Genomic DNA, 14,679 nt, shown 5'->3' on the forward strand with positions numbered 1-14,679 from the left:
CTGTCTCTTTCAACCACTACCTCTCCCCCTTTGCCTAGTTAACTTCTCTAGATCTTTTACATCTGTTTAAACTTTGCTTTCTCTGATCACATTTCTCCATCTTTCTGACCAGGTCAGCCCTCTATTAGAGCCACTCTCCCTCCAAGCACTTCCGGTTACCACTTTACAAAACGTATGGTTTTCTTTGTTCTTTTTTTTTTTTTTTAAAGGATACTTTAAAAAAAAAATTATTTATTTAGTTATTTGGCTGTGCCAGGTCTTAGTTGCGGCACGTGGGCATCTTCCTTGCAGCTTGCGGGATCTAGTTCCCTGATCAGGGGTGGAACCCCGGCCCCCTGCATTGGGAGCACGGAGTCTTAACCACTAGACCACCCGGGAAGTCCCTGTATGGTTTTCGTGATCAGCATCTACCTCCCACACCAATCTGTAAGCTCCGTGATGATGGAGACTTGTTCTCTGTAACTCCCCATTATTCCCCAGCACCGCCCAACAGTATCTGTCATACCGCATGTGCTTAACAAATAGTTCATGATTTATTAATTTATTAAATTTATTATAAATTAAATTATTAAATGATTGAGTGAATGAACCTGTTGATTTCATTCACCTTAGTCTCCCTTGGATTTGTCTCAAAACAGTTAACAGTAGTTTGAAAAAGTCTTCCGATAACGAATGCCACTCTGTAGTTTTAACTCCATAGGTAGGAAGGGATCATAAAGCTCATCTAGGGCATTGACAAAATGAAGTGACCTAAATTATCCCTCTATTCTTCTCCTAAGACTTTAGGAAAAGAGGGAAAACCTAGCACCAATCAATGTGTCACAGGCTATACCTGATACTTCTTATTTTAGAACCAATTTCAGTTACAGTGATTTTATTTAATAAAACGTAATTCATTCCAATCTTTATATGTACCTTCAATTGCTAGATATTGGAGTGTGAGGTGTCCTGGGAGTTCTGTGGCATTTAGTGTTTAATGAGCAATAACATAATTGATAAGATAACTTTAGGAAGTGGCAGAAAACTTGGATCTACTTAGAAGAGAGCCAGGAAAATCAATAAATGACTATTGACTATTTCTGAAAAGATGATTCTAAATCACTTAAAATACATTTTTAAAAACTGTATTACACCTTGAAATGTTTTATCCCCCCATTTTGCATTTGTTTGTTTGTTTTGGCAATGAGGTAAGAAAATATATGAAGGACATCCAGAAGTGCTTATAGCATTAATAGGTGCACTAGTTGATGCCTTTTCTTGAACTGAATTGGAAGTAGTCAACTATTTCTCACTCTAAGAAAATCACAAATCTGTAGAATTACCTTCAAGGACATTTGATACCTAGGAGACTTGAAGCGCTAGTGTGCCAGCGTCTGAAATGTATTCTAGAAAAGCTTTTGGCTCTTGGAAAGGGTTCAGATAGATTACAAGGGTGTGTTCTGCTGGTTCTGAAGTCAAGGTCATATTAACTAATGAGTGAAAATATTTAAAGGTTACTGTGAATTGGTATCTAATTGTGTCTAGGAATTTAGGTGTGTTTCACCCAAATTTTGTATTAGGATTAGTAAATATTCAATAGGCTAAATTCATTTAAAAAATTCTTTTTAAGAGGAATTTATTATGGAGGGCAAAAACGTTCTATATTCCTTTCATCTCAGTTAACCTCACTATGGAAAGTCTAGCTTTTCACACCACCAGTTTACTCACATTGCAGCATAAGGTCTTACAAGGAAATAAATTGCCTTTGGAGAGTAAGGTTGCACCCAGTGCTGTGAAGGGAGATCAGATATTGCCATATCAGGTAAGAAACCCAGATGCACTCTAAAGTGGATTCAGAAAGGCTTTTGTTCCCTAGTAGTCACTTCGTTTGGGGCCCTTGGCCTGGGAGCTATGGAGGATGGCCAGAGAGAGCACCTGACCTTCGAGACAGCATGCTGACCTCTGCACAGCACAGGACAGGAGGTTTGATTTCACTGGAGCTGACAGGATAGGTGCCTGCAGGGCAGCAGACACAGTAGGCGCTCCGGTGGGAGGGATGGGATTTCAGCAGGTTCTGTAGCAGGAGTGCTTGTCCTCTCTTCTTGCTTAAACTCTAATAACTATCCCTTTACGCACATCACAGTGGCTAAAACTCAAAGTAAACTTGGAAATTAGCTAGTTCAATTCATTTACCAGAGGTAAAAACCAAGACCCAGGAAATATAAGACTGTCCCCAACATATCTCTGTGTTTATGTTGAAATGTCAGTATAAGACTTGATAACGCTTCACGGATGTGGAGACCTGGAGTGGGGAAGGGCACATGGTACTAACTGTGCATGCCAAATATGCATGTGTTCAGCTCCCCGACAGTAGCAGCCCCTCTGAAAGTGGCAGCCAAACCTCAGTTCCCTTTGCACTATGATGAGCAAAGCATTTTCGAGTGGGAGTTCAGTGCGGGGGCTGCTGCGGCCCAAAGGAGCTGTCTGTGGGTACAGATGGCTCTGGAAACGGAAGCCAACCTGACAGAGAGAATGGTGTTGGCTTTGAGCGTGCATTTTTCTTAATTATGTTAATTAAATCTTAAAAGAAAAATTTTCTAGGAATAATTCGCTCATAGATGAGAAAAACTTCTTGGCCCCAGATCCAGTTCCTCAAAGGGTACATCTTGCTGAATTGCTGCTCAAGAGTGCTAGAATGCACACAATCATTACACAGGCTCTTCATCTCCTCTATTTTATGTAACACAGTTTCTACATAAAATATGAAGAGAATATTCTGGTTGGAAAAGGATGGAGACAAGGGGATAGAATGGGAAGACGTCAGTGGAAAATCTGCTGTGTTCCTTCCTGTAAATTAAATTCGGAGTCCCATGAGAACAGCTTCCTTTAGGAGCTCACTTTGACAATCTCCACCAATATTGACACTCCCAGGCTGCATGGACAAGGGATCCTGCTCTCCTGCCCCCCTGAGGGAAGGAGGAGTGTGGTGGCCCTGTCCCCAAGGCCTCCCTCAAGGAGCCCTCAGCATTCATCAATCAGCTCCTTCCTCAGGGGCCCTGCTGACACCTACAGACAGCACTTTTGTTCAAAATAGAGAGAGGCTACTCTGGGCTCTAAACCTGAGCCCTATTTCTACTAGAGGGTAGAGCTCTCACTTCTTTTCTTCCTTTGTTAGTTAGGCAAACAAACAACACCTCCAATCCTCAGTGCAAACAGTTAGACCCAGTTAACTCTCCATTTTCACGGCTCTAAGGTAATAAAGTCATGGAAGATCTCACTATTCTATACTACCGGGGCCGTTTAATGGCTGAGAAGACCTTCCATTTTCACAATGGTGGGCAGGGCTGATAGGAGCAGCCTCCTTGCGCACAGGGAAGCCCCCTTTCTCAGTTCATAATCCCAAACTGACTGGGGACAGCTGCTCTCTGAGGACCTATGTGTAGTTCTCAGCACTGAGACATGTGCCAGGGCCCCTCCTAGCTCCTGTTCCAACCTTCCAGTACTAGAGACTTTCCAGTCCTCTCACTGTCTGCCCTGCTCCCTGCCCTGCACGTTGTCAAATACACACACACTCATGGACACCCAAGGCCGCAGGCGGCATGATTGTGCCTTTTTCCCCTTACTATGCTAAACTTTCATTTCTTTTCTATATACACAGCTCCCTTTGTAGCAGAAATATAGCTCTGATTTGAGCAGTATCATGATGTTCTGATGTAGACTATTAAAGTTAATAACTTTATTTTTATGCACCCCAAACACAGAGAGACTATAATGTCTCCCACTAAAATAGACATAAGAATTTGTAGACACATACTTTGGTTTGGGGAGAGAAGATTGGTTATAAAACTGTTCCGAAGTTTCTGTTGACGAATTCATTTCTTCCCTATTGCTTGTTATTAAAATGTGAATATTGAATTTAAACTGTAATTTAATACAGTTTTCACTCTTTCTGCAGCACCTGAAATTCTTAGAGGCTGTGCCTATGGACCTGAGGTGGACATGTGGTCTGTAGGAATAATCACCTACATCTTGTAAGTGAAGAAAAGCAATCTCTAAGCATACTGTTTGCCTTTGCTGTAATATTTTCTAGTTACTCATAGTCCTCATAAAAAACAAGATTCCTTTTTGACTTTTTGTGGTTTTCTATGACATACTAAGTGTAGTTACTGATGGAATTTTCAGAAAATGAGCATTGCTTTTTATTTTGTAATTTTCTTGGGGCCAGAACTTCTGTCTAGGGCTTTGCTGTGTCTCATTCTGCTATGCAGTGTATAGCAGATTTGGGGAACAATTCATTGTTTGATGATAGTAATGAGCATGAAACAAATCCACCTATTAAACTTGCACTTATTTTCTTTATGTGCATCTCGTCCAAATGATTAGAGTATTATTCCTTTTTAAGGGGCAAATGGCTGTTTAATCTCTGAAGCAATCCCAAACTGGTACGTTTCTTATCAGGAATGTTTTAAATGCATTTGGGCTATCAGTTTTGGTTCCTGTATCTGTTAAGTTCTCAAGGACCTTTAGTTTAATACCCTAAACTCAGAGAAACCTGTTCTCTGGTAGAAAAAAAAAGGGGGGGCTAAATCTCTCACCCTCTGGTATCCCCAACTCCATTCCTGAGCTCCTGTCCACTAATAAACATGGGGTTTCAGTTTTCCAAAGAGATGATGGAATTGCAGACAAATACAAGGGAAATAATCAAGAACAATGGAAGAGTATCTGGGGAGGAAGGCTGTTGTAGAACAACTACAAAAGCAAGATATCAATAAGTTCCAAAGTTTAATTCAAACCAAGTAGATTTGGTTTTCAATTAGAGGATACTGCAGAGTTAATTGTTGGAACCTGTAATATTCAAATCTGTAAAGAGATTTTGAAGGGTGTGGAAGAAAGCAAATTAGCTCAGGCCGCTATAACAAAATACCATAGACTCACTCGGTGGCTTAAACAACAGAAATGTAGTTCTGTAGTTCTGGAGGTTGAAAGCCTGAGGTCAGGGTGCCAGTAGGTCAGGTTCTGGTGAGAGCTGTCTTCTGGCTTGCAGACAGCTGCCTTTCCACTGTATCCTCACAAGGCAGAAAGAGGAAGCAAGCTCTCTGGTGTCTCTTCTTATAAGGGCACTGATCCCATCATGAGGTCCTACCCTTTTGACCTCATCTAACCCTGTTACCTGCCAAAGGCGCCATCTCCAAATACCATCACATTGGGGGTTAGGGCTTCAGCATGTTAATTTGGGGGGAACACAATTCAGTCCATAGTAGGAAGAGGTTTGGTTTGGTTTGGTTGATTTAATAGTGATCTTAGAAAGTGCAGTGTCTAGGTAATATGGGCTAGGAAGAGGGTAACTAGGGTAGAACCCACAAGCAAGTTAGCAAACTCTAAGTTCACCTGGGTTTATATTGATATATTGGTCAGTAAGAACCATAAAAATGTTTAAAAGCAACCCATAAAATAGCCGTCTGCTATTATGTAATGTCAAAAGATATTTTCAGTGATCAATTCCCTGTGTTTCCAGGATGTATTAAAGCTTGAGAAGAATTTGGAGAGCTAGGGAACCATGTTTTTTCTTAGGAAAGTGAAAACTTTTAGGTAATTTGTTTGCCACACCAAGTGCTTATTATTTCATTAAAATGAATTCCTAAGGCCGCATCATAGAATCCCTTCAGCTTACATTTAAGATCACTTTTATGCTGCGAAAGAATGTTGTCTCCTGAATTTTGTGGGTGACATATCATACTTAGTGATGTTAAGTGAAAAACTGAACTACAAATAATGCTCCAGATTTGCCCCTAAAATGTAAATGTGCCCACCCAATTAGAGTTTCGTGTTGAAATGTGATGGGAGGGGTTGAAGCACTGGGGATGTGTAAGAACTCAGAGATGGAGGTAGGAAATTTAGTAATATTTGCCTTGAAAAACTATGGGATGAGTTTGAAATATGGGATGAGTAAAACTCCATGATGTGGTCACTAACATGGGAAAATGAAGAGAAAAAACTGTGGCCATTTGAGAAACGTCTTACTGTAACCCTGAAAATAATTTTTAAAATCTCTCAAGTTTCTTTCCCCTAGTTCACTTAAGGCCATTAATTATAGGTGTTGGTTGAATAAGTGGTAGCAGCCCCCAAAATTAAAGTAACAGTGCTGCTCACAACTAATATCCTTTAGTTCTTTTTTTTTTAAATAAATTTATTTATTTATTTTTGGCTGTGTTGGGTCTTCATTGCTGCGCGCAGGCTTTCTCTAGTTGTGGCGAGCGGGGGCTACTCTTCATTGCGGTGCACGGGCTTGTCATTGCAGTGGCTTCTCTTGTTGCAGAGCACAGGCTCTAGGCACACGGGCTTCAGTAGTTGTGGCTCACAGGCTCTTGAGCGCAGGCTCAGTAGTTGTGGCGCACGGGCTTAGTTGCTCCATGGCATGTGGGATCTACCCGGACCAGGGCTCGAACCTGTGTCCCCTGCATTGGCAGGCGGATTCTTAACCACTGTGCCACCAGGGAAGCCCCTAATATCCTTTAGTTCTGATCCAACTTCTGTCAGCCCCTAAGCCTAGGGACTTTTTATTTAATCTGTAGTCCATTAATAATTGATGAAGTCCACTACGCAAGATTCATTGGAACATTTTCTCCAGTGGATTGTGCCATTGGGCTTATGTACCTCCTTTGTTATTATTAAGAGTTCCACCAGGCTATTCTGTGCTATGACCTTGCTATTTCTAAGGATGACAGTAGCCTGGAAATAAAGGCCATTTTGTTTCTTACAAGAATTCTGGTCCCTCTCTTTGGTTTAAAGCGTTAAACCAAAACCCTTTGTCCCCACAGACAAAAGCAACTACTACAGTTCTCAGGTCAAAATCAGAATCAGATAACATCAGAGATTCAAATTCTCTCCTTCAGCTTTCAACACTACAGTTCTGCTCAATGGCTTGGAGCTACCCTGTGTAATACAGTCACACTTCAGGCCTTATAATCCTAATATCCTCCTAAACTGTCATTGTCAGCATTCAAATATTTCCATTTCTAAAGGGTTTTCTTACTCTGTGTGTATGTCTGTGTGCTCATGCACACATGCGTGCTGCTCTCTGTCACATTTCTTCCATTTTTGACATTTCAGGCTGATGAGATAAACTTTTTACGTCTGTTACCAATGCACAGACTTGCTGACATGACTGAGAGGAAAGAAAGGCATTTGAGTACTGTACCTTCTGAACTATCATTTTTCTCTCTAGATTTCCAGAAGGGGAAACATTAAGAGTTCCCTAAACTAAGCCTGGAAAGTTGACCAATTTCTCCATGACTAGCCAACAACAGGCTATGTTTTTCTAGTGTTTTGGAGGGCAGAGGAGGGCCAGGTGAGGCTGAACTGCCTCCTTGGCAACGTGTGGACCTGTGCTCCCTTCTCTCCTTTTGCTGGAGCAGTATTCTCTGCGTGGACTGCTGCAGTGGGAGAGGGAGGAGGCACAGCCCAGGCCTCAGCACTCCCTGAGCCTTGCCTTTTCCTGGCTGGCTCCACAATATTTGAAAGAAACGAAGACTCTCCCAACAGGACGTTCCCTGAGCAAAAGAACATGAGAAATTGCTTCTTCCTAGAAACTCACTCCATTAGGATGCACTGGAACGTTTCATTCTCGGCACCAACCTGGCCAGTTTGAAGGAAGAATTTGGGGAAATGTTTTTCATTCTTTTTCCTTCATTCCTTGTTAGATGCAATACAGGCCCTAGCAGGGACTTTTAAAAAAGAGTTCCCTTTTGGTCTTTAGTGATTTCAGTACCTCCACCCACCTATAAACAGTAGAGGCTTGGTGGTCCCAGACCAGCAACTCACTTTTCCTCTCTCTCTTTAGGATGCCAGAGATGGTTCTCTGTTTCTTTTCCCCCACATTTCTCATACGTTTTTATGCTGACCCGTCACGGAAGATGAAGGTGAACATAGTGAGATGTCTTTAAGATGTGCAAAAGTGAGGGTCACTTACCAGGTTGAGCTAACGCTAGGCTGCTCACCTCTGCTGGCTGCATCTGCTCACTGTAGTAAGTTTTAAAAGGCCATTCCCTGACAATAGTGTTAGCTCCTGTGTTTGTTTACTCTGAAATCCAAACTGGAATGGGATAGAAATCGAATATTTTATTCATCTCTATGGAAGAATTCAAGTGAAAAGGGCTGAATAAAAACAACTAAAAACTTTTCTTTCCACCTTTTAACCTTTTTATTCTCAAAATCCTAACTTTTCTGTTTTGTAATCAATTGGAATTCTAATCAATCTGTCTTCTCAATTCCTGGTGGAAAAAAATCCATGGAAATAGCATTATAGCATAATGCCTAGAATAGTGTTAGCTATTATTATTGTTGTTTTGTGTCATAATTATTAATATGATTATAACTTTTTATAGAAATCTTAAATTGGTTTTGTATCTATTCTTACTTCCTGAAGACATGACTGTGTGTTTATATAATCAAAAGTGAATTGTAAGAAGGTGATTACATACTAAAACTGAGCGATTACATTCATAACAGGAAGCTGTGAAAAGGACAGTCTTGAATTTCTGAAAAAAATTAGTGAAATATGCTTAGGCTTTTTAAAGGCATTTTATTCTCTATCTTTTGTCCCTCTAGACTTTGTGGATTTGAACCATTCTATGATGAAAGAGGCGATCAGTTCATGTTTAGGAGAATTCTGAACTGTGAATATTACTTTATCTCCCCCTGGTGGGATGAAGTATCTCTAAATGCCAAGGATTTGGTAAGTGTGACCAAAACAAAATGAAACAAAATGAAATAAAATCCCTTGCATTCATTTTTATCTAATTAATGGGCAGTGCCATTTTTTAAATTAACCCCTCTTAATAGCTTATTTCTTTTTAATTATAAAGTATTTTTAATGAAACAATGCACACTAATGCATTTTCCTTATAGATAATGAAAAAGATATGTTTGATTCATCTCTAGCTGAATTATCACAAATTACGAATTACGGCATATTAATTAATGAGTTTTTACCATCTAGTCAATGCAGAACCTTGCTTAGAAGACAGCTGTGCTAAGTGAATCCAAACATAATTTACACAGAAGAATTCTGTTTTAAAATGGCTTGCTATCACCTAGATTAGTTATACTTTGAATAAAACAACATTGCTTCTTGAATGTTCAAACTTATTAAAATATCCTGATAGTAACACAAGTCCCATCATGCATGATTATCATTATACAAGTTACACTATACGTTTTGTTTGGTTTTTTTGTTTGTTTTACTTGGCTTCTCACTTCAGGTAACATTGAAGTTTGTTTGCATTCAGGAAACACATACCCTCTAGGGAGATGGCCCACCTGTTCTAAAATAAAGAGGATACTAGGGTGTAATTGAAACATTTACCATCAATCCTCTGGAGAGAAATCACGCAGAAATAACTAAAAGCTGACTTCTGAATCATAGAAGGTTAGATCTCCAGGGGATCTTAGGAGTCATCTAATCTTCCCTGCATTTTAAAGATGAGTTTGCTAAAGCCCAGAGAAGTGAAATGACTGTCCAAGTTCACACAGCTTCTCAGCAGAAAGGCATTGTTAGGAACTAAGGATCCAGATTTCCAGACCCCTCATCCAGTGCTCTTTTCCCTCCTTACCATCTGTGTTCTTTCATGAAAACAGATTTCCTACAGGTCACGGATTTTCCAACATGGTTGTGAAAGAGAGGCCGTGTGTGTGACGTGGGAATGTGTCATCCCAAGTCCTCCCTCATGTCAGGGCCCACACTCCTAAACATCTCTTGAATCCGTCCACTTCTCTCCACCTCCACTATAACTGCCTAGTCCAAGCCCCATCCTCTCCTGGTTCATGGCCACAGCCTCCTATCTGGTCTCCTTGCCTCTTCTTGTGCTCTTCTCAAGTACACTCTCCACACAGGATCCAGAGGAATGGTTTTATAAATAAGTGTCACCCTCTCTTGTGCCACTCATTTCACATCACTCTCCCTTGATCTCTCTTTCCTCCAGAGCACTAGACTTGTAGTCCCTCATCAACGTAGCTCTGGGTATGGCCCATTGCTCTTTCTTCTGCTCTGTGATGTTCTTTCCTCCTTCCTCTCCACCATTACATACACATACACACCTCTTTACATAGGTAACTCTTATCTTCAAGCCCTGGCTGCCATTTGGCATCCTCTGGGAGATTTCGTCTTCAGCAGGCCATTCTTCTCACAGTTGGTTCGTTCCTTCTGCCACTTGTTCCTCTGCCCCCTAGACTTCCTTTCTCATGATGGTCATCATTTCTGTATACTTGCTCAAAGGTGTTCCTTAGATTGTAAGCTCTGGGAGAGGGTGAAGCATGTGTGCCCAGATCTTAGTACCATATGGACATAAAGTACAGGCTCAATAAATATTTGTTGAATGAAACCATGAATCAGGAAACAGACCGAGGATTCTTAAAGTCTGACATGCCTGGATTCAAGTGACCCCCCTTCTTATAATTTACAGGTATGACCTTGGGCTAGCCTACCCTCTCTGTGCTTTAGTTTTCTTCTCTGGGATGATACCAGTACCTATCTCTAGGTCTTTAGAAGAATTAAGGGATATAATACATACTAAGTAATCACCACCAACTAACTCAATAATAACCCCATTATTTAGTCCTCCTTCCATTTCTTTTTATACCTCATAAAAATTAAATGGATAAGAGGGTTAGCTGTGATGTTCCTTCATTCAGCTAGACCTCCTGTTGGTTAATAAATTTATAAAACTTCAGAACTAAAGCAATCATTGAGCCTCAAAATGTGTACTTATTAGCAAAACCTGCATCTGTTTTGTCATGAGCAGAGGCTATGGTGCCAATGAGTGGGGAACTGGGCTATAAGAGGAACTGTAGGATAATGGCAAGGCTTTGGGTTTGAATCCTGACAAGGTCACTGGATCTCTCTAATCTTCAGCAAGTTTCTTAATAATTCGGTGCATCAATATCTTCAAATGTAAAGATTAATGATGACATATATAAAATTTTGGTACATACTGGCTTTCAGTAAATTCTTTGTATTTTCATGAGGAGGAGGATGGTAATGATAAGAGGAAACAGATGATTAGAAAATGAGAGGGAAATATCTAACTGTCAGGGATGGTGTAAGGATTAGGTATCATTTACATAAAATTATTAGTATATGTGTTCAACAGGTGATAGCTCTGACTACTATCAAATTTGTATTACTACTGTGCATTCTTTTTCTTAATTATCCTTATCTCCCTCCACCTCCTCTCTGATTTTAAGCCTAAGCAGTCTCTCGTCTCTGCCCTTTACAAATTCAGTGTCTCTACCCCACACACACATTTCTTTGCAAATGCTACAAAAAGGAAGTGAAAGGAGAACCAGATATTCATTCTTCATTTGACTCGCTGCCTGATTTTGTTAGCCTGTGTTCAGTTCTTAGTTTATTAGAGTTAGAAAAGATCTTATGCCTTAAATCATCCAAAGCCCCTCATTTTACATATTGGCAGACTGAAACCCAGAGAGGCTGACTACCTTGGAAGCACTATGGTGTAGTGGCCATGAGACAAACTCTAAGACCCGAGTCTGAGTATAGCCCCCACCAGTTATGAGTTGTCTGACCTTACACAAGTCACTAAATCTTTCTGAGCTTCCTTCCATCCCTCATTTATGAATTGGAGCTAATAGTTACTAATTGATAATGTTATGGACAGGGTTACATGGTTTTGTTTTTTTTAATGTTATATGTCTATAAGAATGTATTTATTGATACAAAGGAATTAGGGTGGAAATGAGGTCATGTAAGAAAGGGCCCAGGAGGGTGTCCATAGTCACCCGATTCACATGTGGTCTTTGTCTAAGGTCACAAAAGTAGTTAGAGACTTTGAATAAGTTAGGACTTGAACATGCTTCCTGACTCCAAATAGTCTCTGCCTCATTCCAGGTCACCCCTTCTGAGCCTAGGGCTGGGGATTATTTTGGTTGTTGATCTTCCTGGCAAATTATTGTCTGCTCATCCTCACAAGCAGGGGTAAACCTCCCAGAATGGGCTACCATTGGTTTGAATTCAGTCCTTTAAGCAAATCATACCCCCAAGCTACTGACACCTTTACTTTGATTCTAAATAGGCTTTCACCCCAGCTCTTGGCTTATTCCTTCAAGTACCCTCAAGGGATTAGAGAGGGCTATTAACTTCATGATAGACTCATGGTATAATCATAAGGGCTTTGATACTGCCCCTATTGTTTGCCATTCAATTCCCATAGAAAGAATGATGGATGCATGAACGATTCCGTCTCCATTGATGTGTATTTTAAGCTCTGAACTCTAAGTGATGTGAAGTGCGGCTGAGAATTATTCAGATGCTGGTCCTCATTCAAAGAACTTCCAGTCTACAGGCAAGGCAGGACTTGTTTCTTTGACCTCTGTGGGCAAGCTGTCCGCCAGTTTGGGCTCTCAGGTAGCCTACGCACACCACTCTCAGATTCCTCAGCTACTGCTACCTGAAGCCATCTCTACAGTGACCTCTGGGGACTTAAAAAAATTGTTTAATGTATATTTAGTGTACCGCCAAGGAAATTAAATAGGACCTAGAAGTTCACGAGCTGAGGGGCAAGCCCAGGTCACCGTAAAAATCTCCCTGAGAAGACTATGGTTCTTTATCATTTCAGGTCAGAAAATTAATTGTGTTGGATCCTAAGAAAAGGCTGACTACCTTCCAAGCTCTCCAGCACCCGTGGGTCACAGGTAAAGCAGCCAATTTTGTACACATGGATACAGCTCAAAAGAAGCTCCAAGAATTCAATGCCCGGCGCAAGCTCAAGGTTAGATGGCATTTATTTGTTTTATTAAAAAAAAAAAAAAAGATTTCTCTCATATCTTGATGATAAAAGATAATTCCACTATTATTTATCTAATACTATTATTCATCTCCTGTGGTACTAGGAAAAATCCTGCTTTGAAATCCCAACACTGCTGGCATAAAGCCAATTGTAGTTCTGTTATCCTCTCATAAGAATTCATTGTGGGGATTTTTGTTTTTTGGGTTTTTTTGGAGGCGGGGCACCGCGCCACTCGGCTTGTGGGATCTTGGTGAAAGCGCCAAGTCTTAACCACTGGACCACCAGGGAATTCCCAGAATTCACTGTTAATAAAGGGAAATGTGTTGTATGTTGAGCTTTACTCACCAAACAAATCCATTATCATTGCTTCTCATTTAATTAAGGCTGAACTGCTTGAACAGCATTGTTCAGGAAACATTTATTCAGAAAGTTGTCTACTTTCTGAATATGTAAAAATTGGGCAACAATTTTTTTAAACTATGTTTTATTACATAGGCAAATAATTATACTTGGTAAAAATTAAAATAATTCAAGTGATAGGGAAAATTATCTATGAAAACATATCTCTTTTTATAGAATGTATATGGAATAGAGAGTAGGTGCTTTTCTCTTACTTAATGGTATTTAGGACTAGCTATACATACAAGGGATCTCAGAGAATAGCTGGGGGTCAAAAATAGTGTTCTATTCAGCAATCACTTACAGGCTGATACAGACTAAATAAACCCGAAGGGTTCCATGGTCATATTAATTTGAAATACACTAGATTAAACAACCTTGACTTAACCCAGGATTTCTCAAACAAATTTGACTGTGGAACTCTTTTATCTACATAGTGCCTACTAACATCCATGGAACTAGTGTCCCATGAAACAAATACTTTGGGAAACACAATCTAAAATTTTTGAATATTGGTAATCCATGGGAAAATGCATTTATTCAGGTTTTTGGTTGTCCAGATGATTAAATATGCTAATTTGAGATTAAACATATTTTGCTGTTCATTCTCCAAACAAGTTTTCATTAGACAATCTTGGAATAATATACTTTCAAAGATTAAACACTAACATATAATAACAAACTCCCTAAATGCAAAATTGAAATTGAGCTCTGATTTGGGATTTTAAGTGAAAGTAACACCTGACACTTTTCTGTTTCCAATCAGGCAGCAGTGAAGGCCGTGGTGGCCTCTTCCCGGTTGGGAAGCGCCAGCAGCAGCCATGGCAGCATCCAGGAGAGCCAGAAGGCCAGCCGAGAGCCATCTCCAACACAAGATGGCAATGAAGATGTTAAAGCTATTCCGGAAGGAGTGAAAATTCAAGGAGATGGGGCCCAAGTGGCAGTTGAGGGGGCAGAGGCTGAGCTGATGAAGGTGCAGGCCATAGAGAAAGTTAAAGATGCTGAAATAAATGCTGCTGAGGCCACCAAGATGGTGCCCGAGGCATTAGAGGATGGGATAAAGGAGGCTGACCCAGAAATAGAGGAGGGCCTAGTGGAGGAAAAGCTGAAGACTGTTGAGGAAGCAGCAGCCCCCAAAGAAGGGCAAGAAAACCCTGCTCTGGAATTTGGAGCTCAGCAGAATGATGTGATCCTGCCAGAGTACTAAATGGCTTCCTTCCATCTGGGAGCCAAATCCTGGCACTTTATGCATTTTGTCCTTCAGCAAGGAAGGTGTGGAAGCATGATATGCATTATAGTGATTCTGTTTTTAAGGTGCAAAAAAATACATATATATCAGTTGGTAATCCTAACTTCAATGCATGTGACTGCTTTATGAAAAAATAGTGTCTTCTATGGTATGTAATGGATACCAAATACCTACTGATGAATTAAATTTGAAATTGCAAGTAAACACAACATAACATTTAAAAACATACATTTTCAGGGACCAGTAGCACAC

General features: G+C 40.3%; 1 protein-coding gene across 1 annotated transcript in view; it reads left to right on the forward strand.

Moving 5' to 3' along the window:
* The window catches only part of CAMK4 (calcium/calmodulin dependent protein kinase IV), a 213,599-nt gene extending 199,214 nt beyond the window's left edge, over window positions 1-14,385 (forward strand). Inside the window, exons 8-11 of the mRNA XM_068534083.1 lie at window positions 3,935-4,010; window positions 8,587-8,713; window positions 12,609-12,761; window positions 13,945-14,385. Coding sequence (XP_068390184.1) covers window positions 3,935-4,010; window positions 8,587-8,713; window positions 12,609-12,761; window positions 13,945-14,385 — 797 coding nt within the window. The remainder of the gene's footprint in view (window positions 1-3,934; window positions 4,011-8,586; window positions 8,714-12,608; window positions 12,762-13,944) is intronic.
* The last annotated feature ends 294 nt before the right edge of the window (window positions 14,386-14,679 follow it).

The sequence above is a fragment of the Eschrichtius robustus genome, chromosome 2 (assembly GCF_028021215.1).
Source record: "Eschrichtius robustus isolate mEscRob2 chromosome 2, mEscRob2.pri, whole genome shotgun sequence".
NCBI classification, from domain to species: Eukaryota; Metazoa; Chordata; class Mammalia; order Artiodactyla; family Eschrichtiidae; genus Eschrichtius; species Eschrichtius robustus.